The sequence below is a fragment of the Triturus cristatus genome, chromosome 8 (assembly GCF_964204655.1).
Source record: "Triturus cristatus chromosome 8, aTriCri1.1, whole genome shotgun sequence".
NCBI classification, from domain to species: domain Eukaryota; kingdom Metazoa; phylum Chordata; class Amphibia; order Caudata; family Salamandridae; genus Triturus; species Triturus cristatus.
Genome location: NC_140591.1, coordinates 1,095,879,081 through 1,095,904,083, shown reverse-complemented (window position 1 = coordinate 1,095,904,083; position 25,003 = coordinate 1,095,879,081). Strand labels below are relative to the sequence as shown.

Below are 25,003 nucleotides of genomic sequence, written 5' to 3'. Positions count from 1 at the left end.
GTTAGATGGGCTACAATGTGACAGCAAAAAACTTGTAAAAGTGGGCTGTAAGCCCACCTGGGCCAGGCACCACTACTTACTGAGAATATTAGGGACCACCTATGGTCCTGACGAAATGTCTAGACTTATCTGGCACTTTTGGGCATGAAGCATGTTGACCTTACTGAACATAACCAAGGGCTTATTACTATGCTCATTTCGCTTAGTCTTTTATTTAATCTTGACCCAGTTCCTCGCCAGAAATAAACTTTGCAAAGGGAGTACCTATAGTCAATTTTAACCACTTACTCACCCAGTCTACCTCCTACTCGAACAAACAACCCAAATCAGGGCAGCGATCTCAGCCCTGGCTAATACCGGGCCAGGGGGAGAGAAAAAAAGATCTCCGACAAAGATCCTCAGTTTCTGGGAGCCCGCCGGGTATTGCAACGGCCCACCCAGCGAGGAGGAAGCCTGATGATGAAGCATGCCACCTAGGTGGGTGAGGGCTACTGCATCCTTGAAATATGGATCTCTCGAGATCTGTGGATGTCAGTGGACCGAAGTTTAAATGTATTCCTTGGTCATACAGTGCAACGGCACACCAATATGATGTGTAATTTATCAGTGCGGGGAGGTTGTGTACTGGACCATTTTCCCTCCTTCCCCTTCATTGCGGTTTATACAAAGATACTAAGATTACCATAGGTCACACCTCATGCACACACCCAGACATCAGAGCCTTCGTTTAGTGCGGCAGAAGACTTTTGTCATCCTGAAAATGCACAAAGTGGGTAGGATTGGCCTCTGGAACCTTTATCCCATTGGTTATGGCCAGGAGCCAATACACCCAGTAAGTAGTGCTAGTTATAAATGTGGCACCTCTAGGCACCCACTGTAGAACACTTCCTTGAACTACGAAAGATCGGAAGATGAAGAGACCTGCTGACTGGGACCCAAGAAAAGGCCTGAAGGACTGGACCTGCTCCCTCTTGCACCCATAACAAAGAAATGGCTTCCAATTGTCATATGGCTCACCTCCTGTTCAAGCTGCAGGGATACAAGAAGCTACAAGAGGCCTTTTCCTGAAAGTACGCAGCAAACCATTGAAAACTGGACCTTGGTGGGCCCTACTGTTGGACTCTACCTGACATCTAGTGAATCTCTAAGTGACTCCCCTGAGGTCCTAGGGGACTTTAGAAGTGTATTTCTGTGGTGGATTTTGGACTTAAAGGACTAAGTCGTAAGGTAAAATCTTTAACCAGGGCGAATCCTAGTTGGTGTATCCGACCAATGCTCTAACGCAATCATGCTCAAATTCCGCCTATGCCCTGATCTACTGTGAACATTGACTATAATTTGCATTTATCCTCCTTATTGGATTGTCATTTTTGTGCCATTTTGTTTATAAAATTTACTATACCTTTTAACTAATTCGGTTTGTGATTTTTATTGTTTTGTATTTTGACTTTATTACTGTTTTGATACTGCATAAATACTTTACACATTGCCCTAAATTAAGCCTGTCTGCTTTGTATCATAGCTACCAGCGATGTTGAGCTCAGTTAATATAGTGACTTTGAGGGTTCACCCCGACACCAGTTGTGATTATTCTTAGAGGTGGGTTGCCACCCAATCACAAATAATAATCCAATATTTTACACAGAGTTTACAGTAATTTCTTAACAGGGCCCAGACAACACTGAACTTGTCTACGGGTAAAATCCCAGCAGAAAGAAATCCCAGTTCTTTTTGTGGCGTAAGATACAGAAAAAGTGTTGAAGAGGGTATGCTGGGAATTCCTGGTGTTGGCCTTCCTTAAACAGGGGATAGGTCTAAAGATGAAAGGATGTATCTTGTCTAATTAACTTGCCCCTGAATCACTGCTCAGAGTGAACGACATATGCTCAGAAACGATGCGCATATAGAGATTGAAGAAGGAAGAGATGCCCTCTCTCCTTGAATCTCTTTGATTTGGTAATGGAGCCCCAGCAGCCTACACATGTTTGAATACTGGAATAAGGAGTATCCCGTTAGGGGATACGGAACATAAAGTAAGCCATTTTGCAGACAATGTTCTAATATCTGTCTCAGAGCCCAAAGTCATAGAACACCCAGATAAATCTGAAAGCATTTCAGGCTTTAACATAAATAAGGACAAATCAGAGATTTTGAATATTTCACCTCCAAGGGAAGGGGAATTTGGTTTGCCCGTTAATATGGGTCAAATCCTCAATTAAATATTTGGGGAATCAATCTTATGAAGTTTATGGGGAGATGAAAGAACGCTAGCTTGCCTGTCTTGAGAGCTCAGATCAATGCAGACCTGGCTAAGTGGCAACAGTGCTTTATCATCAGGGTAGCTCCTCGCTGGGGAGGCGTCGCAATACCCTTCAGGATCCCAGAAAATAGGGCTCTTTGTCTGCATTTCTTGGATTAGATGCAATCATGTTGTAAAAATGAATAGTCGGCCCTGTCTGCTCTACCTCTTTCAGACCCTCACAATTCCCATTACAGTTACAGACTGTAAAGACATGCAAGTGTTGGTGCTTGACTTTGCTTGGGAAGGCAACTGTGCTACAGTTAACAAGAAAGTGACGATGGCCACATATGAAAAGAAGGAACAAGCTTGTGCGGATAGCCTGAAATGCTACTTTGCATCACAATTATGTATCATAGTTGAATGGTTTGCACGTGAGGCACAGGCCCACTCGTCAGGGATACCCGGTGGTTAAAGAAAGAGTCTCTGGCCCAAAACGTGCATATTTCGGAAATGAGCAAAACTCCCCTTGAGGTGTGCGATAAGGTTGTAGGTAGGGGAGGACTTACTACATTTTTTGCTCCATACTCCCCAATCCATTTTAACCCACAATTTACAGTGGCGACTGAGAGAAACTGTTTGAGAGATGGAGTATTGATGAGCGTTTCAAATTACGAGACATGTTTGATAAAAGCCTGATCAAATCTTTCTTTGAATGCAAAAGGGAGTGTAAGGTTATGTAACATTATAAGAATTCAATATGTTCAAATTAGGCATTAGGTGCTGGGGCCCTCTAACAAGGAAGCAGCCATTAGACCATTCATTCCCTCTGATTAGTATATTCGACGATGGATCAGATATTGACGCTACGCTCCACTTTGAATGGAGATTGGGAAAAAAATCGACGGAGTTGCCACTTGCAATGCAAGAATGAGTAAACGAGGACGGTTTCTGGTAAGACGTGGGATCATATTTGGCGTTACATACTCAAAGGCATCCAAAGCTTAAAACACAGAAGATTGTAAAAAGTTAGTCATCTGATGGTATCTTACCCTTAAAGACTGAAACAGACCTTCCCAAGTGCCTTAGGCCTATCTTCCATGTAGAGAGATGGTAGGCTCTATGATGTAAATTTGGTGGAAGCATGATCTGATACACTCATAATGGAAAGAAATGCTTAGCCATAGAGATGGGATTCTTGGTAGGGCAGTGGTTAGCGATTCTGGCATGATATAACTGTGCCACTGGAGTGAAGTTGCACCCAACTGAAGAGACCAAACTAATGTGAAACAGGCCTTGGATTGCTTGTGTTCCGGTTTAGAGAGGATGTGGTTTGGCAGTTTGGGTTGGACTGTCCCCAGTGACGCAGCACCAAGACCAATCTGCATATGACTGACGCTAATGGGGAGTGGCATGAAGGGACAAATAAAATGATTGACTGGTATACGCCCACGAGCAATTACCAGTAACTGAGATTATTCATGCATTCCGACCATCACTTTTATTTTTACTTTTTTCCCAATTACTAGGATGGCCAAAAGACTCATTACTGCACACTAGAAAATAAGGGAAGCTCCAACGGTGTTGCAGTGGATTTATTGGTTGTGGCAAATATTTGTTCCTGAAAAACTCACTCATGACATACAGCACTTGAGAATGACTTTTGATAAAATATGGAATCCGCTGGCTGAACACTTGACGTAGCTAGCCTAATGTACAGACTAAACCTCACCACCACACCGCCCCCCACACACACAAACTGGGAGCACTACTACTTTTTTCTGCCCCATGGAATAGTAAATTGATGCTCAAGGCTCTCCTGGACCGGATATAAAGGATTCCAACTCTGTTATAACCATTGGAGGTGGGAAGCTTGCCTGGAGTTGCGGCAGAGGAGGAGTTTAACAGTGGGGAGTTCATCCAGTGCTCATCCCATAGAGAAGGTTGAGATTGCTGGGGATACATTAGTGGGGAGAATGTCTTTTTTCCCCCTCAGGCAATCAAGAAACAACCTAACACATTAACTGCTATTGTAACACATATTCAATGGGGAGTTTTATGCTGTGATCTTATCGTCCAGATATAATAAAAACATTTTAAATAAAAATAAGTTTCCCGTTTACGAAAACATTGGTGACCCCGAGGCTGCAGTGATGATTTACAAAGGGACACATTCCACTTTATGAATCAGTTAACATCCCAATAAAAGAGCTGGTAACTCATCAATGGTTTATGACCAAAGTTGCAGTCATAACCTACTTATACATTGCTCTCAGACTTGGAAATAGGAGGGGGGAGGGCACTCATTTCACGATCCCTCCTATTTATGATTTGGTCAGTACTGCAAAAGCACTTTAAAGACCTGGAATAAAATCTTACTCATTAAAGGGCTTTGTCCATACTAAAACCCGTTGTAGTTGCAAACCTTGTGATTTTGCGAATCACACGTTGACAACTGTGAAGGGCTTTACACATCAGGCCAATGAACTACTCTCCTCTGACAAGGTGGTCTGGACCATTCGTTTAAATTACGTTAAATAAAGTTAAGAGAAAGGGACAAACTAAATCTAAGAAAACACGCTACCTTCTTAGGTCAACGAAGCAATCAGTTTTATTAGGCATTTGGCTCACAGTGGCTTTTCCTTAGATATGACGTCACATCTTTTGTGCACTCAATGATTAAACTTGAAATGGGAGCAAGCGGCAAAAAAGGAGGTCAATCTAAATATTAGGTCCAGAAATGTTTTTGTAGAGGGTTCCACGCTCCTCTGGGGTACGCCAGGTAAAGTGATTGCCAGTACCCCACAAATATTCAGGATCTATGTTTACATTCAGGGATGTGCACCCTCCTGATCAATCTTATATTGAAAGAACAGATAGATATGTTGTGATGGTGTTACAAAATTTAGCCAGAGTTGTGTTCCTCATATCTTCCAAAGTCTCATAACTTGAGTTTTTTTGGGACATTGATAAGGAAGAATTTGCAGGCATCCTATTTATTTATTTATTATTTTATTTTATGAGTTTTATATAACGCTGGCTAGACCCGGAGATATCAGAGCGCTTTACAAGAGTATCAACATAGGTACAATAAATTACACAAAGTTACACATTAAAAACAGGGGGTAAGGACATGAGAATACTCGAGGATGGCAAACGAAGACGCTAGGTGAGGCAACGAAAAGCAGTGGGATAGCAGTAAAAGTGGCAGAGAATAGGAGACAAGAACAAACTAAAGGGCAGGGGAAGGAAGAGGGGGGGACAGAAAGAAAGGTAAACGAAGGCAGATAAGGACAGGAAAGTGAGAGTGAAACAAAGCGAGAGAGGGAAACAGAGATAGTAACGAGTTCGACAGCGAGGAGTAGGTCAGAGGCACAGGGGAGACGATAGAAAGGTCGCCCGGCTGGGACAGAGGAAGAGGTCAGAGATCGCTAAGATGGCGGATCAGGTATAAGGGAGTAAAAGAAGCAAGTCACAAAATGGCGGGGAGCACAAGGACCCAAGTCCGAAAGTCAAAGGGAAAAAAATTCCCCAAAACACCAAGAGCAAATTTAGCAGAGGGCTACCAGAGGGGGAAACGAGCCAGAGAGTCAGGAGGGAGGAAGGCAGTCGGGTCCAAAGTCACAGCCACACCGTCCATGAGCAAAGGCTCGGGCAGCGGGGGCAATGGTGTCCAATCCGGTGACCATGGGTCAGGGAAAAAACACCACGGGCGCCAAGGCAGCTGTCCGCAGAACGGGAGGCAACAAAGTCCAAGGAAAGCCGGAGGGGGCTTCTCTCCGGCACGGTCACAGAAAGATGGTCTCAGATAGTCACAGCGAGCGGTGCAGACTTCAAACCTCTGCTATGTCTCCAAATCGGCCCCAATGTCTAGCAAGGAGGCGAAGCAGCAGCAAAGTTAGAAAAACCGGAGGGGGCGCCTCTCCGATACGGTTGAGGAACGAAGGGCTCAGAACAGCCACGGAGAGCGGCGCTGGTACTTCTCACCTCCGCCATGCCCCCAAAACGGTCCAGATGTCCTGCGAAGAGGCAAAGCAGGTGGGCTGGCTGTAGGAAAGGGCAGCGGCAATCGGACCCAGAGACAGGAGGGGGAGCCTCCACCCGGCTCTTCATCAGCCTTCCGGAGAGATCAAAGAGGCATCGGCTATGAAGCAAAGGGGTCCGTCGAACGTTGTAAACCAGAAAATGAAGAGGAAATGGCGGGGGAAGACGAAGACGAGCAGCGGAGTTAGGAGGGGAGCTATGCCCGATGCCCTGGGTAGGTGTTGGCCGCGGCGAGATACATGGGCCAGACTCCCCTGTAGCTGAACAGAGCGGCTCCACCGGACATCGGCCATGCTGGCTCTGGAACTCCGTGGGAGAAAGCCTCAGGCAACAATTCTGATGAGTATCTCAGGCTCACAAGTGCAGTAATGGAGCATCGAGGACCGCAGTTGAGGACGGAAACCCAGGTGAGTAGGTGGGAATCCAGGGATTTTAGCCAAAAAGGCTGTGTCTGGCAGGGAGCCCCCGGCCGGAGCTCCTCACCGGGCGGCCATCTTTTTGACATATATAAAGTTATTTCATATATAAAGTAATTTCATTTTGGGGCACTGTGTTCTATAAGATTTACAACTGAGCATAGACTAGCTGGGAACTGACATTTGAGAGGTAAACATTATGGGTATAAACACTGTAGGAGACTGGTTTGGTACATGGTGCACACTTATTTAAGTGAAGCACCTTGCACTAATATAGACAGCCCTTGTGGTGATTTTAGTGGTCTTAGACATCCATAGAAAGCTCTCTATGTGGTAGCTGTGAAGAGCAGCCTTCAGGATTAGTCCAGAAGGAGTGTTAAACAGCTCGTTTTACCAGAACTAATCATGTAGTGTAGGTTAAATGAAAAAGAACCACACAGTGCAGTTCTAAAAGATAGGTATATTTATTATTCACACTAACACACACATTGGTATATCTCTTACCCTGAGATATCAACACAATAAACACAATACTTCAAATGTAAACAGGTAAGTAAGCACAAATACACAGTGGTCTCCAGGGGAGACCAAACCATATACTAAAGAAGTGGAACCAGACCTGCAACAAAGTCGGGACTTGGACCAGAAGACCTAGAAGAGCTGGGGACACAAGGAACCACCAGAGGTAAGTACCCAGGAATCCCACGGAGGATGTGTGTAGAGTGGAATCACAGCAGCGTACTCAATGTAAGTCAATGGGAAAGTCGCGATTGCAGTTTTCAAGCAGAAGGACTCTTCTCAGTGGGCTGGAGAGTCAACCCAACCATGGATACCCCAGGAACCAGGATACCTACACCAGGGAAGCAGGGTGCATAGGTGCGAAGTGACTTTGGAAACCGCTGTAGACCACAATGGAGGACTTCAGGAAAGATGCCACTGGCGAAGGTGGAAGAGCCTAGTGGAATCCAAGGTGGATTGTGGAACAGAAGAACCTGCAAGCAGAGGGGACAGAGTCTATGCCACTCAGAGGTAACCAGGAGGCATGGAAGAGCAATGACCACCGGTGACAGAAGATGAGGGAGTGATAATGGTGACCTTGTCGCTGCAGCTGTGAGGCCCAGGAGACGCTGTGGAAGATCAGGAGCCATTCTCAAACTGTCCTACGTCGGAGTTAAGAACCAGGGGGTCAGTGTCCGGCTGGAGCACCAACAAGCCTTGGCAGAAGCAACAGACGTGGTAAACGAAAAAGGTGCAACGCTGGGACCAGCAAGGTCCAAGGGACTCACCAAATGCAGAAAAGTTAGGGCAAGGCCCCAAGCCAGCAGGGGAGCCCACTGAAGAAAAAGAAGACGCTCAAGAGGACCCACCGGCTGAAGGCACAGGAGTTGCAAGAGGACCTTGAGCAGTTCACCAAAGATGCAGGCCCATGGTGCAGAGGATGCGGTGAGGAAGAAGATCTTGGCAGGAATAGATGCTAGAGCTTTTTGTAGCCCGAAGATCTCTGGAGGACAAAGTGAACAAGCCTTGCCAACGGCAAGTCGACGCAGTGCACAGGGGTTCTGTTCCCGTGGTTCCGACGAGGGATACTGGCCTCAAACTAGTTGAGAGAACAGGTCAAGCCTTGAGGGAGTTGCAGAACTACCATCTGTGTTGCTGAGCCTTTCGGAGTCCGTGGCATGTCAGGAGCAGCAGCCAGATCAGCTACGCTGCGGTGCCTGCTGTTGCAGGGGAGTAACTCCTTCACTCCACGGGAGATTCCTTCGGGTGTCTTTGATGTCCACAGGTCTGGAGAGGAACCTGGATGAAGCACAAGCACAGATGTTGAAGATGACTTGCAGAACAGCAAGAACAGGAGCAGCAGGAGTCTTCTTGGTGCAGTCTCGGTTCTAGGCGAAGTCCAGCAAAGTCCAAGGTGCCCAGATGGTTGAAGTTGTTTTGAGTTTGAATCTTGCCCCACCACGAATTTGAAGAGCCACCCACAGGTAAACCCTTAAGTACCCTAGGGAAAGGGCCGGGATGATTCAAGGGTCCCTCCCAGAGAAGGGGCTGGACAGAGGGGAGGATACCCCCATGTCCTTTGTCTAGTTTCGCACCAGAACGGGAGCCTAGGGCTCCTTGAACTGGCTCAGACTGGAGTATGCAAGGAGGGCACCAAATGTGCCCTTTAAAGAAGTCTGGTGGCGCTGGCAGGCACCTCCACCCCATCCCAATACACTAAACCCTGTCTGGGAGGTGGTCACAGCTGAAAGCCGCAAAAGATACAATCTCCAAAATCTGGGGGTTCTGTTTGTTCAGTAAAGGTATTCCTTTATAAGAACGAGAACCCTCACTCACCCGAAGGTGACATGCTTCATCATGGGGCTCTCTCCTCACACCGGGGCCGCAAGGGGGGGGGGGGGGGGGGGTCACACCTCCCTGTGACAGAAAACCTATAGTCCTACCTTCCCTTGCTCAAGCTCAGCTCAGCAGCAGGAGGGCAGAACCGTGCCTGGTGTCGGCAGAAGCACTTGCTTGCTGGCAGACCCTGGAAGGCTGTTACTGGGAGCACTGAGGGCTTTCCAGAGGTGCCCCTTGGTGCATGGAAATGGAATCACACGTCCAACATCAGTAACGGTGTTGGGATATGATTCCAACATGTTTGATACCAAACATGCCCAGGATTGGCACAGCCAATATTAAGTTAGCCGTCACATAATGACACATGGCCACTATATGTATCAAAATGGGTGACCGCACTCACAAAGCCTGGAGAATCGAGTGTGGGGTTTGTAGGGGGGTGTCCTGCTCATGCAGGTGCCCCTCACACTTATAACCTAGCATCCTGCCTTCAGGATCGAAAGAACTGCCTTAGGGGTGACTTTTAGGTTTTAAGTGCAGTGACCTCAGATATAAGGAAACATATATCTGTTGTAAGTGGTGCTAGCACCAGCTTAAACAAGCTGCAATGACAGGCCTTTAGTCACCATTTGAGTGGTCTCTCATGGGTGGCACAATATATGCTGCAGCCCATGGGAGACCCCTGGTGTACCCATGCCCTGGGTACCTTAGTACCAATAACTAGGGACTTACATGGGTACACCAGTAGCTAATTCCGAAGGTACCAAGGTACTTACCAATGTCAAATTTAGTGAGGAAGCACAGTGACTGGGGTCCTGATTAGCAGGATCCCAGTCAGACTAGTCAGAAAACAGAATAGCACCAGTAAAAAGCAGGGGTAACCATGAAAGCAGATCCTTCTTTCCTACACACACCGCATGGAATAGGCTTGTGGCTGGTCTCAAATGTCTACAGGTTCTCGACTCTAATATTGAGAATGTGCCTTTCATGGGCATTACTGCATACCCCAGGGCAGTGATGAGTTGAAGTTACAATTTTGTGCAGTCATTTGAAACTGTTGGGTATTTCCTAACATTATGAAATGGGGATCCTAGGTTGGGTGGCAAGAAAATACTTCCAGTACTCTTTGTTTCAACGTGGGATAGAATTTGTCAGAACGGTCTGCGATGAACAATATATACTTGGTTCTTTCAAGAACTTGCATTACTTGTCTTTGTGGTTTTATGCAATTTACTTTAATTTTGAATTAGGACACTCACTAGGGCTTTCAGTTCTTAAGATGGATCAGGAGCAATGTAACACCTTTTAATTAAACAATTTTGCTTTTTGAGACAGAATGCTGCTCAGTGCTATGCATGCCACGTTACATACTGCTCATTGCAGAAGGCCACAGACACATGGTCCATGAAAGAGAGCACAGCAGAGGCAGAATAACTGGGCAGAAATTATTATGCAGTGCTTAAAATAAGGCACCATGTGCATCGTCGCCACCTAATGTAGTATTTCTGTCAAGTCAGCCTGTGGGAGCAGCATTAGCAATACCTGACACAGTGGGTGGCTATTCTGAATAAGAGTGGCCTGTGGAGCCACTGTTACAATAAACCCATACAATTTTGACTCTTCATCAACAGACAGCAAGCAGGGGAGCAGAAACCCAAAAGCAGAAACCACGAAGCTCAGTCGGGGCAGTTAAAGAGCAGAGTCTTCAGGTTCTTGCGGAACGCGAATAGAGAGTGGCAATTCCTGAGACCCATAGGAAGGGAGTTCCAGAGTTTTGGGCCTAAGTATGAGAACTAAGTTGACACTCAATGCCCATTAAGTTATAGCACAGGCACTGCATGGGTCATTTACCAGTCTAGAATAAGACAGAAAAAAACAGCCGTTCCTCAAATCTCAGTGTGGTCATACAGGCCGTTTATTTTTATGCAATTATTCAGTGACAAAAGACTGCACATATATACACATATATTCAAACGTAATTCTACATCTCATTACTCTGAAGAATTATTTAAAAGTAGACCAGTCATCATAAAATGCACTATATTTCTTACCTGCAGTTTGTGATATATTACTAGCAACTCATCATAAATCTGATTCACATGAGCGGGTAACAATCTTTCGTCTTTTAACAAGCTTGTTCTTTGGCTGCTTAGTTTCTTCTTCATGGCCACAGGACTTGACTCAAAAGAATGGTCTGTACATGTTGCAGTATTTGCCGTCAAGTAGGATGGTAAGGTGACATCTTTAAAACAGGGCATAAAGAGATGTTTTCGAATAGTTCGTTCTTATTTATCACTAATATGAAAGCAAGAAGACATTAAAATATAAAATCATCTGGAGTAAGATAATGAAAGAAGCATCTGTCCCTAGTTTGTCCTTGATCTCAGACTGTTTGGGTCCACCAGGAACACACTGGGGCTCCTCACCTCCTTAACATAAAATATGCTGTTCTATGCATACATGCTAACTGAAAGAGGTCAGCTATCGATACAAGAGAGAGTAGTAATCAAATGCCTCGTGGCGTTCCACCACTCCTTTCGGCTGGTGCCTTGGACTTTAAAATGGGCCCAGAAGCCCCCAGAAGCGTGTGTGCAGTCAAAGAGGTCTTATCCTTCACGTGGAAATCCAGCTTCACATTTTAATGGGCAGGGCACAGCAGGCTTGTAAGAAAACACCAGCAGACTAGTGAGATTCCCTTCTAGGATATGTTTAAGTCTGTATCAAATAGCAATAGGGCTGTGTTTTGCAAAACTGTTACTTCATAGCCCAGGACATTTGACGGGTCTTTTATTACTTTAACAAATCTTATTTTCTGACCATTCAGAGGTTATTCATACACTTTATTACCATCTTGTGTTACCAGGTTTAAGGAGAAGGTAGTTAACCAGCTGATGCCTACTGGTAAGTTGCCGGGGACAATGAGCAGGACGTGAGTCGGAGAGGCGCCTCAGTGCATCAGGACGGGTAAAGAGAAGAGCAGACTTTGCCACAGTCCCTAAGCACAAATTCTGACAGTGAGGCACCGACCACACCATCATGCCTAAAGGGACAGCCCCAGTCTGCACTGAAAGAGGGCAAGTTACTCATGGCCCATGGGATGGGGTGCTGTCTCCATGGTCACTCATTGAGGTTAGTGCGGAAGAATCTCCAGAGTGTCTTCATTAATTTGGGCAAGGCACACACGCACATGGATTCCTTCATCTGCATTGAGCCACGCCCACCTGCTAAAGATGAACTGTCCTCCTTAGAAAGTACTCCCACTGCAAGTGGGTAGCACAGAAAGGCCTTATGGCCACTTCCACTATACCAATCAGTGCCCAACAGTATGCTCAGCCATCTGAACAAGCCCTTTAAATGATTCAAAATTAACAGTCAAAATAATATTCTTATCTTGCAAAACTGTGCAATCAGCATTTGTACAAATATAAATAAGAAATTGAATAGAGAAAATTTTTTCAAATGTATGCAGTGTAAACATGTTAGTATTTTACTGACTTTTTCCGTACCAGTTTCTGTATAGATATGTGCACTGGAATCCTGAGCTTTGACTGAGATAAGGTAATCTTCTTCGTCATCGTCATCATCATCATGGTCGTGATGAAGCACTTCATTTCCTGATGTTCGATGAATGGAATCACGATGAATCGCATCCTTTCCGATGCTGAAAAATGTAATGTTCGTAATACCAGACTTACAAAGCAACTAAGACAAAAATGTGTAACTTAATAGAAACATTTTGTAATTGGTTTTTTTAATGATCTGGTTTACTACTCCCAAGGCTATATAGTTTTGGGGGTGAATAGGGGAGCGAGAGGAATAGTTCAAGTCATCCACATTTTACAGACTCGAATGTAGATCCATTTAACACACCACTCACAACCCACCGTCCTGTTAGGTGACCCCTCTTCAGGCCATCACCTTCCCAAGATACTGCCCACTTCTAAGGACAGATTCAAAACAATCTCATCATGGCACACTGCTCTGACACACGGTCTCACACTGCAATATGCCAGCTATCTCAACAGCTTCTGATCATGGAGCCCCAGTGGCAAGAACACACAGCTTCCCAGGAACTTGCCATCAGTCTGGACAAGACTAAACAAAATTGAGTCTGAAAGTAATGCCTATTAACACATAATACCTTAAAGAACAAACAGACAAAATTGTCATGAAGTGGCAAAATAAGTTCTCCTGAATTATTTGGGAATACTCTTCTTTTTCTTCTATGATGGATAGAGTTGAGGAATTCATGTAAATATGGTCGCCCAAAAATATATCATGGTAAGGAAAAAGAGTCTAAAATATGCTGCCTATTGAAACTTCTGAGAGTCTAGCAGGGACTGGATGAATCATTTCCAAACTGTCTCTACATTACAGAGATTTACATATTTCTCAGAACAGCTTTTGTTAAATGGCCATTCTCTTGTAGGTGATCCTAAGGAGGGAACTGTTATAGGGCTCTAACAATGGTACACTTGCAAGTCTTACATCATGCTCGCCTCAAAATCAATAGAGCATACCCTGGCTATTTGCATCAACTTGCCACAAAGCCATCTGTGAAACAAGAAACAGGGTAAGAAAAACACTCTTAAGATGTGATGTTTCCCTGTACAAGACACCTCAATAGCACAGCAATCACCTGCACTCCCTTGATGGTATTACATTTCCAAAAGACCCTCCGCAGGATACGTAACAAGAGCCAGGCTTAAGTTGGATCTAGAGTACTTGCTCACTGGATTTCCCATCCCCATTCCATTCCATCCCATCCATCACATCCCATTAAAAGAATGTAGCACCTCAACAAGGACAAGCGAGTTATATTTTAATTCTTGGCATGTCAGACTGGTCATTGGCTCGATCTACCGCCATTGGCTGCAGGCTTTCTAATGTGGTCTCCACTAATAGAAGATTGTTGTCTATCTAGACTGGCAACACTTTAAGCAAGATCCAGTTTAGGCCAATGCGTCTCCTTTTTAATTTTGCAAAGAAAGACCTACTAGGCTCCACACCTTGTCGGAGTTGGATCATTTGCATCATCAATGAATGACCCAATGTGCTACTGAGTTTTCTTTCTTCTATTCTTGTGCATGTTTCTTTGCAGTCCCAGGAAACCACCAAGGGAGCTATAGTGTTGGTGAGAAGTTCCAGCTACAGTAAAATCATCCTATGTTAAGTGCTTTGCTATACCTTGGAGCTTGCAGTGTGCTTACAAAAATACCAAAAACACGACCTCTGGCCAAGATGGCAGCTTTGTAGCAAGCTGAGCCATGGTGCTCCTTTTCACGATCCCTTAAGTTTCAGAAATAATTGGAAAGCTGTGGGTACATCTACCAGGTGTTTGTAATTCCCCATTGAGACTCTGATCCACAGCTATTGCTCTGAACATAACATGGTGTCAGCCGTACACTTAAACAGTAACTGAGCATAGGATTAAAGGAGCAGGAGAGATGGGACTGGGTTGAAGGACACATGAGTGGAAGGTCATGGGAAACCTGAGGACAGAAGCCGCATTTGGTAGGCAAAGTAAGGCGAGACAGTGACTGCAAGGATAAGAGGTTGTACTAACATGGTAGCCTCACCAGAGGGAAACTCACACTAAGTAGTCTACACTTGAAGCCTGCTGAAAACAGGTGGAGACTGGGTGTGCGTTACCAGTTCTCAGGTGTGCCAGGCATGTCTTTAGTGCAAAAATACAGCAACAAACAGGGGCACAGGCCAAACAGAGACGAGCCAGACACCAGAAGGTGCTTGATGAAAATGAGCTTGCTGAGCACAATATTTTCTTCCATAACAGAATGTTGATGAAGAGGGAACAAGTAACAAAGAGATTGTGTGGTAAGCTCACCTCCACCCCCTACCCCCCACTATGTTTTTGTTTTCTCTAGGGAGAAAATATTTTCCAACAGGGTGAAGCTCCTTTCCCTTCACTCCCACCTATTTTTCAATCCCCGGAAAAAGTTTTACTCCAGCTCTTGTCATGATTAAAAGGCTTTATTTAGAGGTAGGCAGATGGGACACAAAATGCGAAGGATATCCTGTCCACCATATTACAATTTCCATAGGCTGTTATGCACTTGTAATACTGTGGACAAGACATCTGTTTGTTATGTTATAGTTTAGTCTGCAGTATGCAGTATCCTATCCTGCAGACTCTAAATAAAGACCCAAATGTTGACCTTTTCCCATAAGAGAAGAGATTGGAGCGGAATAGCTGAATACCCTTACACATGTGAATTTGTGGATATGTAGAAACTCAAAGGGCATTTAAACACAGGAACTAACGCAGGCTGCCTACTCCCCCCCCCACTATTCAGCACTGATATCCGTCAACCTCTAAATGAAGCCTTTAGTCCTCACAAGAGCTAGAGTAAAACTTTTTCCAGGGTTGGAAACATAAGTGGGAGTTTAGGGAAAAGAGCTTCTCCTTGAGGGAAAACCTTTTCTCCCTGGAGAAAACAAAATAAATAAGTTAATTTGTAATTGGTCAGCATATTTTTCTCATTGGCACATATACACATGTATATTTGCCAGACTATGTATGAAGATTTGCAGAAAGGTGGCAAAATAGAGCCTTGCTAAATTCTAAACCCTGATGAAATAGGGGCCCTGATATAATCAGAGTGGCTATTATCTGAGCTTGGACATCATGAGAACCCAGTCATAATTTCTCATCTAACTGCATGGCTTCAAGAGGAACAGGACAAGTGGATTTCAGAACAATTTAATCCCTTGGACACCTAGGGCCCCATTCCGCCCGCCACCCTACTGGTGTTTGGACCGTCCGCCAGCGGTGCGGCAATCCAGCACCACCAATTAGGATGTGACCGCCACCCTGGCGGTCGCATTCCGTATTGTTAACATTGCGGCGTATGCTGCTGTGAGCAGCACCTGCCGCAATGCCAAACATACATGTTGTGCATTGCCATGCACAACGATGCAGGCACCGTGTGGTGCCTGCCACCTTGTGCATGGCAAGTGGGGTACCATAGGTACCCCCTAAGTGCAGCCCTCCACACACCCCCGGGCCCGCATGGGGCCCCCAAAGCAATTCGCCGCCGCCATGTAAAGGCCTTAACCGCCAGGCATCGTAATATGGATGGCGGTGCCTGGACCATATCATGCCCGAGTTCCGCCCGTCCGGCAATCGTGACGTATTGCCGACCGGCGGAAAAGCGGCGGACGGACTTTCCATCCACCGCGGTACCCCCCGCCACGGTAATATGGCGGGGGGTAAATGTGATTGTGATGGCGGGCGGATCGCCACGCCGGCCGGGCGGTAGTGATCCGCCCTCCATCATAATCAAACCCTTAGGTATTTTACAAAACTTCACACCTGAACATAGTTAGATTAAAGCAGAAATGTTACGAAATGGGGAACAGGAAAGGTAGTTTAGGTTGTGAATACAGCAGAGCTTTTATCACAGAACTTAGATACAACTGAGGAACATTAGTTAAACACAAACAGGGGAAGCTGAAAGTATTCAAGGAATATTGCCAAAGGGTGTTTATAGCAGCCCCAACTGGCGATCTGTGCAGCATACTTTGCAATTTTACAAATAGTTACCCTCTTGGGATCCCAGAGACAGGGCCTACAGAAGCCAGTAGCTGAAGAGGAGATGAAGGAGGAAACCAAGCTTAGAATCCTAATATGGGACAGGCCATGATGGTATACACCAAAATCCGCGAGTTAATCAAATGTGAACTTAGAGAACCACCATAGGGTATTGGGAAAACAAATAGTAGGATTGTTACTATACTCGAGAGACTACCCACGTCCAATTGATTTAACCATCTGAGCCTTGGTTCAGAAATTGTTTTCCCAATATCCTATGGGGGTTACCTAAATTCACATATGATTAACTCAGGGTATAGATAGCACAGACCATGTCATTTCATCTGAAGGCTATCATTACTATATAATTTCATGCTGGGTCATCTTGATATTTCCAATTAATTGTGGTGGTCCTAAGGATGGTCTAACAGACTAAGTCAATAGAGACCGCAACTTCAACACCAAGTCCAACTCTTCCCATATGACCTTACTGGATCTTCACTTGTTAATTGTTCAATTCTTCATGGTGTAGAAACATTGACTTCAATTAGAGTGAACTCTACATACATTAACCTCTGATTTTACCATGTTGACATAGAGTTTGATCTGGATTAACAAGGTTAATGGTTGTTTGGAATTATGCGCTTGTACCCCTTAATTGTATATATCGAATACCAAGATTTGCCTAATTATATACAATAAATACAATGATATGCTTTCAATTCAAATATTGTGTACGCCTGTTCCTTAGGAATTAAATGTACGTTTCAATTACTGATTTAGTTTCAACTGTCACTTTTAGGACAGATAATTTATTCATATGTTTCCCAAATATTTTTCATTAAAATTATTCCCTTGTTGGCCATTTACCTTTATCATAGTTGATTCCCAAGCTTGCAAGGGATTATTGGGGTGGCCTTTTTTCGAATGGTCTCTTAATTCCTGTCACTTTTTCTCTACTCCTCTCACTTGCTCTCATCCGTCCTCCGCCATGTTTCTCTGTTTCTCTTCTAATGTTCCCCATTTTTTTTCTACCTCTTGCTCACACTTATACTCATTTTCTCTCTCCCTCCTCTTCTGCTCCAGATCTATCTCTGTCCTTGCAGACTGTTACAATTTAGATATAGCTAAAAGTTACTCTTTGGCTGAAGATGTGCATGGGTGAATGTGGTAAGCCAGGAGAGGGGATTGATTTAGGGGGATGTTCTGAGAAGTCATCAATCAAACAAATTCAACAGTTTCAACTCTGTGAAAAGGTTATTTATTCTGTTTTTAAAAAAAAATGTTTTTATTGACATGTACATGGCAACAATACTTTACCAAATCAAACATTTTACAATTTTTTACAGTTTCATGATTCAAACAATCTGGATACATGTTCTTGCAACATAGGCGGTTGTCATATTGCAACTTCAACTCGAGAAAAAAACACCCAAATGCTATACTGATATCACTTGTATCCCTTTAAATGATACGAGTAACTATAAACTTACCCCCCTCCCTATCCCTCCCCCCCTTTGGTCATGGGTAGCAACATTCACTTCGGGGTGCGGAGACCATCTGAACAATCTGGTGCCTCAACAGTCTGTACCAACTCTATTGTGCATGGGGCTTCTCATAGGGGCAACAAGACCATCTATTCCAATGTGGGTTGTGGAGAAGGCTCTTCTCGCACTGAGGGATCTTTTTCTTTAGTTAAGTCTGAGATCATTAGTACCAGGCCCTTACGTTGTCCTACAGTTTATCATCCCTGCTAACCTTTTTCATGCTCACTGACTCTGCGGCGGCCCACTTCAACAAATCCTGAATCCATTTCCCGTACTGGGGTGGATCTGGACTCAGCCAGTGGATTGTGATTCACCTCCTTGCTAATACGAGCCCCAGTCGCATGAACCTCCTAGTACATTTCTTAGCTTTTGTTGTGGATCACTCTCCTATATTTCATTGGGTTCAACCATACAGTTAGTACTTGTCAATTTTTGTTTGCTGATAACCCATTCTGTGACAGACTGTAAAGTATCAATGATCCTTCCCCAGTAAGGCGCCAACTCAGGTCAATCCCACAGCATATGAATAAAGTGTGCGCCCGAGCTCATGCATCTGGGACATGTATCCGCTCGTTCTGGGTATATTTTGTGCAGTATTCGGGGAGTGAGATATGACTGGCGTACCACATTGTATTGGATTAATTTGAAACTTGGATTGGAACTTATTCTTTTGACCTCTTCATGCACTTTCTGCCATTGCGTCCCTGTAAGGGGCTTGCCCGGGTATTTATTCTGTTGTAGCACCACAATTAAAGTCAAACATTCAGACATTGACAGCCATTTACACAGCCTTCTTCACGCTACACAGCCTCCACACTGATTATCTCTAGAGAAACACTTAAAAAGCACATTGCTTACCTATCAACGTTTTTCGCTAGCTCAAACAATTCTCGAAGAGCTTTGCTGTAACATTTCCTATCAGGGTGAATAGGAATGGATTCTGAAGAGTCCAACGACAGAGAAGAGATGTCCGTCAATTTTTGAAGTCCAGCTAAAACGTAGGTATTAGAGGGATTCAATTTATTTTTCATTATGAGAAAATAATACACAAACAACACAAAGAAAAACTGAAATTGAACTTGTATATCGCTTACTATTCCTAATGAAGTGTTGAAATTAGGATATCATAACATGGATGGTGCTATAAAGCACTGTCACTATTTTAGTGAGAGATAGACATTCTGAATCCAACAAAACACTACAATTGCAAAAGAGTAAATAGCATATTAAATCATAGAAGGACGTGTTACAATATCCTCAGGTTGCACACAAAATCCTCAGTAATGACGATACACAGTGAGAAAAATGACATGCCCTGTAACAACTAAAGGTTCACCTGGAGGATGAGTATGCACAAAGATAATGCACTTTAATGAATTTGAAACTTCACTTCATACACTATTTCATGATGAATTCCTTGGAGTCCCCTTGCACATCCATCCTTTTAAATATGTAAGTACAACCTTTGGCTGTGTAAGTCATATACTGTGTTTGACTTGACGCCTGGGTTCATCAGAAGTCTAGGCCGTATCATAGCCATTGATAAATCGATACAGCAAAGCAGTTTTTAAACAAAACTCTTGCAAAAACAAAGGTAGTTATCCTTGAAAATTGATAGTGGTGGACCACTGGACATATTACATCCTCTGGCGCTTTTGTAAAAAACTATGCGCATCTTGTTGAGCGATACTTGTCAATGATTCCTCAGCTTGGAACAGAGAAAACCTTCACCTTTTTTTATTTCTCCCAGAATCAATTTTTGTTGTTGTTTGGACCTTTGAAATGATTTGCCCAAAATGAGGGGGTTGATGTAGCCTGGTACAGGCAGTGTTGTGCACCTCTATGCCTTTTCCTGGTGTTTTGAAGGGTTGTTAGCTTCCCATTGTTAATTGGAGTGTGCACACGTAGGAGCTGTACCCTCCAAACGGCAGATTTAGTGATTTAGCTAGTGCTGAGTCCTGCTAGTGAGGAACACAGACATGTACAATCTACTAATATTCACCTGACTTCCTACTTTGAAGGACTCAGAGCCTCCCAGCACTATAGCGTCCACTGCCTCGTTTAGTTACTGCAGGGTCACATGTGGCAGGGGTCATCTGCTGCCTGCTTTTGACATCATGGCTGTGGAGAGTTGACAAAGAAATAGAAACTTCCTGAAAAGCAGAAGCAGTGCTAGAGATGTGTATGGAGACATGTGAATAGATAAATCTGGTGAAGAAGGTCTCTGTAGAGAGCAATTTGGTACACAATCGGACACTACTGACTTGACATTCCAATGGCAATACAAGAGTCTGTGGTGCACCATTTTATAAGATTGGGAGAGGGTAGACAGGAAGAAGGGAACTATAAAAAGGCAGAATATAAAGGGCAGGATCAGAGCTCTTGGGCAGCAGATGCTAGTAGGAGTGGGCTTTGGCAATCGCAGAATATGGTGTAACAGAAGGTTGAAGGAGAGGGCAGCAAATGAAGCAAAGCTTATGCTCTAAAAGAGTTTTTTTGGGGGGAGGAGGGAGTTTTATATAGTTCAAACTCGCCCTGAATGTATCAGAGCGCTTTACATGAGCAGTTACACATGGACACATTCATTTTGTTAGGCACATGGAGATTAAGTGATTTGCCAAGAATCACAGGATGTTGAGCATCTTTGCCGAGACCTGAACCCAGATCAACAGCTTCGAGGTAGACCCTTCTAGCCGTTAGGCCACATCTTTTCCCATGAGCCTCTCCTGCTCAGCCTCATGATCTACAAAAGGTAATCTGATGCCTCACTACTCAAAGAGGAGCATTTTATAGGGCAAATTTTTCTCAGAAAGAACATGTGCTTGACAAAATGAATGAACAGTGTTCAAATTCTCCATTCCTGATAAAGTGAAGCAACAAGCTATAACTCAACAGATCAAAGATCTAGGGACAAATTATTAGCTCACTATTACCAACAAATTCCCAGAAATCTTCGTCACTACAGTTCATACTACAGAGATGCCTTACATTTTAGAAGAGAGCTATACACCATTTCCCTTCTAAGCAGAAATTTCCAAACAGATGAATCGAAGGCATCGCTAATATTCTTGTTCTACAACGGCATAAGGAATCAATGAAAGTACAAGTCATTTTGTTGTTAAGAGAGCTTTTCTGATGCCTTTTAGAGAGGGTCTGCTCCCCTATGGCTTTGTAATATATGAAGGAAAGGAAGGCCCTCTGTTCTTGGGAAAAAAGAACAAGCATTTACAATGCAACGGTCTCGGCATTGTTAAAGTTAGAGCTATTGGCATTGCTCATGACATTATTCTATAGCTATCATTTCAGGGCCCGTAGGATGCCGGCGTCTCCGCACCCCGCTGGCTCGAAGAGCTTGAAAAAACATAAAAGCGACATAATACAGATTGGAGACACAAACACACACACACAAACACCGCCCCCCCACCAAACACTCCCTCCTCCCTGGGCGCGAGCACAGTCACACAACACCTTCCGGTTAATCAGATCTGTCTGTACCTGGCATCATCCTGGATGTTAAGTATTCGATGCACTAAGTTGTATGTTTTATGCAAGTATGAGTCAAAAATGCACTGTGAAGACGTGCCAGGTTCTGGATAATCGTGCCTCTGCAAGGTGGTAGCTTTGGGAGGAAGTCAGTCACGTGCAACGTTCGAGGGAGTGTGTAGGTTTCGATACAGCTTGCTGCCCCCTGAAAGAAGGAACGATTGAGGCGCAGCCAGTCCTATGTCCGGCTGGAAATCCGGACATTGTCCACCATTGGAGCGCTGGAGATTCTGTGACAGGCTGCTGATTGGTAGGGCTGGTGTAGAGTCCGTCACATGGCATGCTCACCAGGCTGTGGTGGTAACTCCTGCGCTCTCTACAGGTAAGCCATGTACAGTGCGCTGTCTGGCACCACGGTGAATGCAAGGGCCTACGTCTGTGCATGGAGACCTACGTATATAGGTCTGTATATGCAAGCGGAGGAAGGGTGGGGGAGGGCAGATTCCGGAGTACGCGGCTAATAGAGCAGCAGATGGCCCTCACTGTCAGCCTCCCATCCCCCGGCCACACAGAAGGCAGAGAGGCGGCCATCCTGCTTTTAAAATGGGGGTTAGTGGCGACCTCAAGGGAGTGTCGGTGGTCATCTGCAATGCGATTGACCCCTCTGCTTCGAAGGGCAACCCCGTGGAGGAGGGGTACACGCGCCCATACCACAATGACTTATTCGAGAGACTTAATTGGTTCCTATAGTGTCACATGCTGCCTTCCTGCATCTTCATAGCGCTTTGATGCAGCACAGTACATACACAGAGGAGGCATCCTGCGTGTACGCGAGGGAAGATGAATACACAAGGGGTCATTCGGGACAAAGCAGAATTGAATATACCAATAGCCCATGCCAATATATACAACAGGAAGAGCATTCAAGTGTCTCATGAGGGATGTTCCAGGGACATGTATAAGAACATGGAAATCACTGTATTTAACAAAACTCTTTTACATTTCTTCTTCTAAGATAAAAGCGGAAAGAAGGAATTGTGCATGAAATGTGTAATCATGTGCTGCTAGAAAGCAGTGCAAACGTCCCATTCTTTTTATGGCGCCTAGGAGCGACACCGAGCCAGGTTCTAGGCGCTGTCAATCTTGGCAGATACGGGAAGTGACTATAGAACCACGGGAGATCACGTGTTGACCATCGTGCAGGGCAGATAGAAGTAGGGAGGGAGATTCCAACATGGCCATATCGTGGGTATAGGAGGCACGCACACTACATAATGCATACATATAGCATGACAAAGCAGAGGAATTCAATAACCCTTTCTGCGCCGTAGCTGCACCTGTAACGATCAGTACAAGTGATACCCTGTTCCCAAACACCCATCCCCCGCCTTCGATATACGAGACATGTCTAAAGGGGCGGGATGCTGGTACATGCCACTTGTATACACGCACGCGCACACACACACGACATCTTACGGGATATAAAACATACGATATGAAAATGACAAAGCTGTTCCTAAATGGGATGGGAAGAGGACGTACCATGTAAGGTCTGGTATGGATATTGAAACCCTCACACAGCCATCAGGATATTGTGAATCACATACCCTTCAGGATGTAATGTAACATCATCGGGCTGCTCCTACGTCGAGTCGGCTGGTGCAATACCCAACAGGCTCTTGTTTAGAGAGCACTCTTGTGGAGATCTTTTATATCCAAGATAGCCGATAGTTCAAGTGGAAATGTGGGGCTCATTGATAATGTAGATGAATATTAAAATAGGGGAGGAAGTACTATCTCAACAATTTTATTATGATGTCTCCTCACCTAATTAAAAATATGAGGTAAAGTGTTAGTAACTCAGGTCAATGTTCTGGGTTGTCTACACTGCCTCCTCGTGGTCAACATGTTTCTCGCTATAACTGAGGTGTGCTCAAGCGATTCGTCAGGACCTAAAAAGTTCTATCTACAAGTATATACAGAATGGGTTGTATGATTAACATTAAGCATTCTCCTATACAGCTGGTATTTTACCTGCGGCTCTGTCTACCCTATATACTCCATAGGATAAACCACTGCAGTCCCTGGTAGGCTGCGCAAGGAGTTCCTTGCGTTTGACACGCCGAGTCCGTGTCGCCCGTCGACCTACCCCGCACTACCAGGACTGGGAGGGATATAAAATATGAAATCTTCTCTCAGGGTCTCAACCTTGCACACACGAAGGTGGACGGGGAGTCGATGGGCAGTAAATGTGTCTCAGTTAAGATAAGACACCTAATATTCTGGTACAACCAGATGATAAGTATCCCCCCCCCAATAGAATGATCTGTATATGACTTTGCTTAAACACACACCATTTGCTAGCGATGCAGCAGTTCTGCACACGGGGGACGGCGTAGGGAAAGGGGCGGGGCCGGGCGTCCCCGTTCAGCCCCCCTTTAACGCCACCACAGTCAGATGTTACACACACAAGGTTGCTTTCTGGGTTGGTAGTAGGGTCTCTCCGGTACCACGAGCCACTCAACCTGCGACCCAAACGCCTACATTTGGCAAACAATAGGGTAGCAGACGACGGGGGCGATCAACGTGTCCCAATTGTGTCAGACAAAGGCAGCTGCGTTTATCTCTCCGAAAGGGGTGAACCTCTCAGTTGTAACCCACGCTCTGGCCTCATGACTCCATTTTCAGACGCTATGATGGTGGAAGGGAGGGAGGGCGGGCGGGCGGGGGTCTCTTTGATAGCGAGGAGAGCCGATGCGTGGATTTTTTTTCTCTTTCTGACATTGCAGATCCATAAATAACTGTCACCCCACCCCCAGCAGATCCGGGCCTTTTAACCGAGGTCGAGGGGAGGGCAGAGGAAGCGCTCATGAACACATTGATGCGCACCCTCGAGTCTTCCCTCGAGTCTCCCTCAGGGCACCTATTCGATTGCTCCATTGGAACTATCCGAAATTAAACGTACCAATCACAGGCTACCGAATTGCATGTTCCTTTAGCAATTGACAAGCATCCATGTGTGACCAGATGTTTTACCCCCTCACATGGCCTACCTTTTGTGGAGGGGCTTGCAGAAGTGGATACAGAGCAGGAAGGAGTCTATTAGCAGAGCCCGCAGCGGGGGAGTCCCTGTGATGTCCGAGCAAGAGAAAGTGACACGGAGTCTGTTTACAAGCCGAGGGCACCGGAAGACACCACTGCCTTTCTCCGAGGCAGAGCAGAAATGCCTCGGAGAAACGCAGCGTCCTTTTCGGATTCGGGGGCGTGTTTTGCTGTTATCTCCTCTTGCCATTGGCTGGAAAGGACGGGGCCTGATCGGAGTGACGGGACCTCTTCTCCAATGGATGGCCAGCATTCAAGAGGCCAGCCAATGGAGAACAGGGGA

General features: G+C 45.1%; 1 protein-coding gene across 1 annotated transcript in view; it reads right to left on the bottom strand.

The window, feature by feature from the left end:
- CCDC138 (coiled-coil domain containing 138) overlaps positions 1 to 25,003 on the bottom strand; it is a 252,752-nt gene that overhangs the window by 124,137 nt on the left and 103,612 nt on the right. Inside the window, exons 3-5 of the mRNA XM_085622639.1 lie at positions 18,994 to 19,126; positions 12,543 to 12,697; positions 11,088 to 11,278 (exon numbers count right to left, since the gene is read on the bottom strand). Of these exons, the coding sequence (XP_085478765.1) occupies positions 11,088 to 11,278; positions 12,543 to 12,697; positions 18,994 to 19,126 (479 nt within the window). The remainder of the gene's footprint in view (positions 1 to 11,087; positions 11,279 to 12,542; positions 12,698 to 18,993; positions 19,127 to 25,003) is intronic.